Below are 3,830 nucleotides of genomic sequence, written 5' to 3'. Positions count from 1 at the left end.
AATAGCCCATGAGGTCTCACATTTACAAAAAATATTATGGAGAAACAGATAAAGCTGTCAGCAGAAGAAGTGTTTCTTCTAAGGGAAGAGCATACCATGGACTGTCCAGATTGAAAAGATCAGCCTTGAAAACCTTCATAGGATTAGTGTTATATGGAGTCCATGAGATATATTTAGTAATATGCATGTGTGTGTGTGTGTGTGTGTGTGTGTGTGTGTGTGTGTGTGTGTGTGCGTTCGTGTGTGGGTGCTTAAGTGAGAGAGAAAAGAGAAGAGGAGAGAGAGAGAGAGAGAGAGAGAGAGAGAGAGAGAAAGAGAGAGAGAGAGAATACATAAGTTCTTAGAAAAAGTGTAAATAGAGACCATGAACTTGAAAGAAAGACAACAGTAACAAGTTTTGGGGGGTACTTGTATTTAGGAAATATAGGGGAAATTTTTGTAAGTAATACTCAGGTTCACAAACAAACATAGGGAAAGAATATGATATCTGAAACACCACAACATGGAGGAAATCATCATAAGTAAAGCCTTCATAGAATATGACAGAAAACAAAATAATGTGTAACATATAGACTATTGCTGGTGTTTGTTGTTCAAAGAAAAGGACATTACCTACAAATAAACCTAAACTGAGTCTCAACTGGAGACATAAGAGAACCACAGGTCTGTTATGAGCTATTGATCTTATGAGTCCTGCAGCTGTGCCTACCCTTTGCTGATTTGCATGTACCCAAAGCACAGCCCACTGACATGAGGACTTCTTCATAGTCAGGTCACACCCTGTGCTGGAGTCAGCCTCACACTGATCACACACAGACATGAGTGTGCCCACTCAGCTCCTGGGGTTGCTGCTGCTGTGGCTTACAGGTAAGGAAGACAGCACTGCAAATTCATTCAGCTTCCTGTAGTCTGTGCTGCTTGGTCTCAGTGAAAATCCTCTTGTGAGAGAATTAATCATGTGGGGTATTGTTTTCAATTTTCTGTCACAGATGCCAGATGTGACATCCAGATGACTCAGTCTCCAGCCTCCCTGTCTGCATCTGTGGGAGACACTGTCACCATCTCATGTCGAGCAAGTGAGGACATTTACAGTAATTTAGCATGGTATCAGCAGAAACCAGGGAAATCTCCTCGGCTCCTGATCTATTATTCTAACAGTTTGGCAGATGGTGTGCCATCGAGGTTCAGTGGCAGTGGATCTGGCACACAGTATTCTCTCAAGATCAACAGCCTGCAGCCTGAAGATGTCACAAGTTATTACTGTCAACAGCATAGTAGTACTCCTCCCACAGTGATTTAAGTCATGACATAAACCACCCATGGAAGCAGAAGTGAGAGCACAGGCTGACCAACTGATCCTTAGGATGTCTCCAGCTGCTCAAATGCTGAGAGTGTTTCTCTGCCTGGGCTTAAAGATCAATGGGATATTTTAATATAGTGGTCAGAGAAAATTTTATATGTCTTAATACCTGTTCTTTTCTCTAGGCCCAATATCAAAACTAGGGAATGGTTTACATAACTCATTAAAAGAGGGAAAACAATTAAAATATTTGTTTATTTTTAGGAGAATATTGGCAATAGCTGAGAATCATTCAACAGGGTTGCCAACACACACACACACACACACACACACACACACACACACACACACACACACACACACCACAGCTTGTGTTATTCTGGAAAGAAAGAAATTTATCTACTTGTACAATTAATATACTGAGGAAGAAGTCTAGGGAACCCCGTTCTTGAAACTGCGAGCAGTTTCAATGCAGGACTTTTTTCTAAGAAGTTGTAAAATGACTGAGGAAAAAAATAAATGTGGCTGTTGGAGTTCTGATCTATCAAGAAAGTATTTATACATATAAATATGTACATGTGTACATATATCTATGTTTGTATGTTTATATATATGCTTATATGCATGTATATACATGTATATTTGTCTATATATATGTATGTTTATAATATATGTAAATGTATGTAACTATTCATGTTCACTTATGAAATTGATAATACAGGTGGTTGGACCCAGCCAAGTGTGTGTGTGGCGGGGGTGAGGGGGGTGTATGTGTGTGTATGTGTGTGTGTGTGTGTGTGTGTGTGTGTGTGTGTGTATGTATGCATGATTTTCTCTTCGTCTTTTTTATTTTTCCATGGCTCATGCAGAGTTAAATTAAATGGAAAAGAGCCCATATAATTACGTTTCTTTTCCTAATTACTTACTGCTATCAGCAGGAGTTAATTGCAAGAATCTCTAAGCTCTGTCTCCCAGAATAGTAAGCATATTAATGGTCAGAGGTCATCAGCTTCCTGTTCTACCTGTTTGTGATCCACCTCAGTTTCTGAATGTCTGGGTGTGACACTGGCAGTAGGTAATGAAGATATCATATGTTTGTGATCCAGATTCTGAATTTTGTTATCAATCATGAATTCTTGTCCTACTATGACTGGGCTTGTACACTATTTCACACCAAAAATGTCAAAGAAATAGAGCAAAGAGGAAGGTAGCTTGTAATTAATAGTTTTGGCATAAACTGATGAAAGGAGCTTGGGAACTTTTCTGAAGTTCTAGGGTTGGGCTATTCTGAACAAGCTGTGTTTTAGATAGATTAATCATTAAAATATGTACTGACACTATAGCTAAGTACACCAACATGCTTTCATAGAACAAGTTATTGTTGATGTCTTCTTTTTTCAATTTTTAATTGAGAAATTGGTTTTAAATATATTGTGATCACAGTTTATTTTTGCCTAACTCCTGTCAGATCCTTCTTACTTCCAAATCCTCTAAACTTTGAGTATTTTTTATTTGATTTCTCTTTGAAAACAAAGAGACAAATAAGAAATCAACAACAAAAACAAAATATGAGAGAAATCAAAATAACATATACACACACATAACCTCAAAACTACAAAAATAGAAATTATAATATACAGGTAAAAGACCAGTTATTCCAGATTCCTAAAAAATATCATTGTCTGTTACCTAGGGTAACATTAGCTTTTACAGCATTTACTCACACTATAGTTAAGGAAGTTGTGAAGGAGTCACATGATAAAATATTAATAATGCTGTCTATGTTCAAATGAAAAAAATACTTTTCATATAATACATTCTGATCTTTATTTTTCCTCAAATTCTTCTATCCAGGGCACTCTCAACTCCTGACCGCCCCCCCCCCCAACTCTATGTCCTTTTTCACTCTATTTTTCTCTTTTTTTTTGTTTTTTGTTTGTTTGTTTAGATATTTTCTTTATTTACATGTAAATTTCTCCATTCCCAGTTTCCCCTCCAAAAAAAAGCAAACAAACAAATATGCAAAAAAATGAAAAAGTTAACAATAAACACACAACACACAAAGCATAACAACACTAGAATAAAAGACATAATAAAGAGACAAAAGACAAGTAAGACGAACATGCCTAAACAAAGGCATATGGGACAAAAAACATTAAATAAAATGGAAAAATTCCTGTTAATGAGCATATGTGCTGGCCAATCGTTTGCTTCTGAGACCTTTTCTAATAATCTAATAATCTAGATGAGATCTGTGTCTTCCATTTGCCGTCCCTCAATTGTCGTTGCTGCATTATCCTATTGTATCTCATGAGCTTCTCTCATTGAGTAGTTCTACAGAAAACCATGTAAGAAAATAATAGTTTATCGAGCAGGGAATTTGGGCAGTGAGTTATCCCAAATTAAGATAAGAGGACAGCTTTAAAGATTTATTCATATTAATGCCATTTAACTGTTTTGGTTTACTTTGCGACTTTATGAAGAATCTTAGTTGTTGACAATTCAACCTACTGTCAAGTGTCCTTATCAC

At 36.7% G+C, this 3,830-nt stretch overlaps 1 gene segment (V, D, J or C); it reads left to right on the top strand.

The window, feature by feature from the left end:
* The first annotated feature begins 755 nt into the window (after window positions 1–755).
* Window positions 756–1,300, top strand: LOC116099042. The segment is given in 2 exon segments: window positions 756–867; window positions 990–1,300. Coding segments are annotated over 2 exon segments (360 nt in total).
* The last annotated feature ends 2,530 nt before the right edge of the window (window positions 1,301–3,830 follow it).

Source organism: Mastomys coucha, unplaced genomic scaffold, assembly GCF_008632895.1.
Source record: "Mastomys coucha isolate ucsf_1 unplaced genomic scaffold, UCSF_Mcou_1 pScaffold20, whole genome shotgun sequence".
In the NCBI taxonomy this organism is placed as follows: Eukaryota; Metazoa; Chordata; class Mammalia; order Rodentia; family Muridae; genus Mastomys; species Mastomys coucha.
Note: the sequence above shows the minus strand (reverse complement) of the source record. Positions and strands in the feature narration are given on the sequence as shown.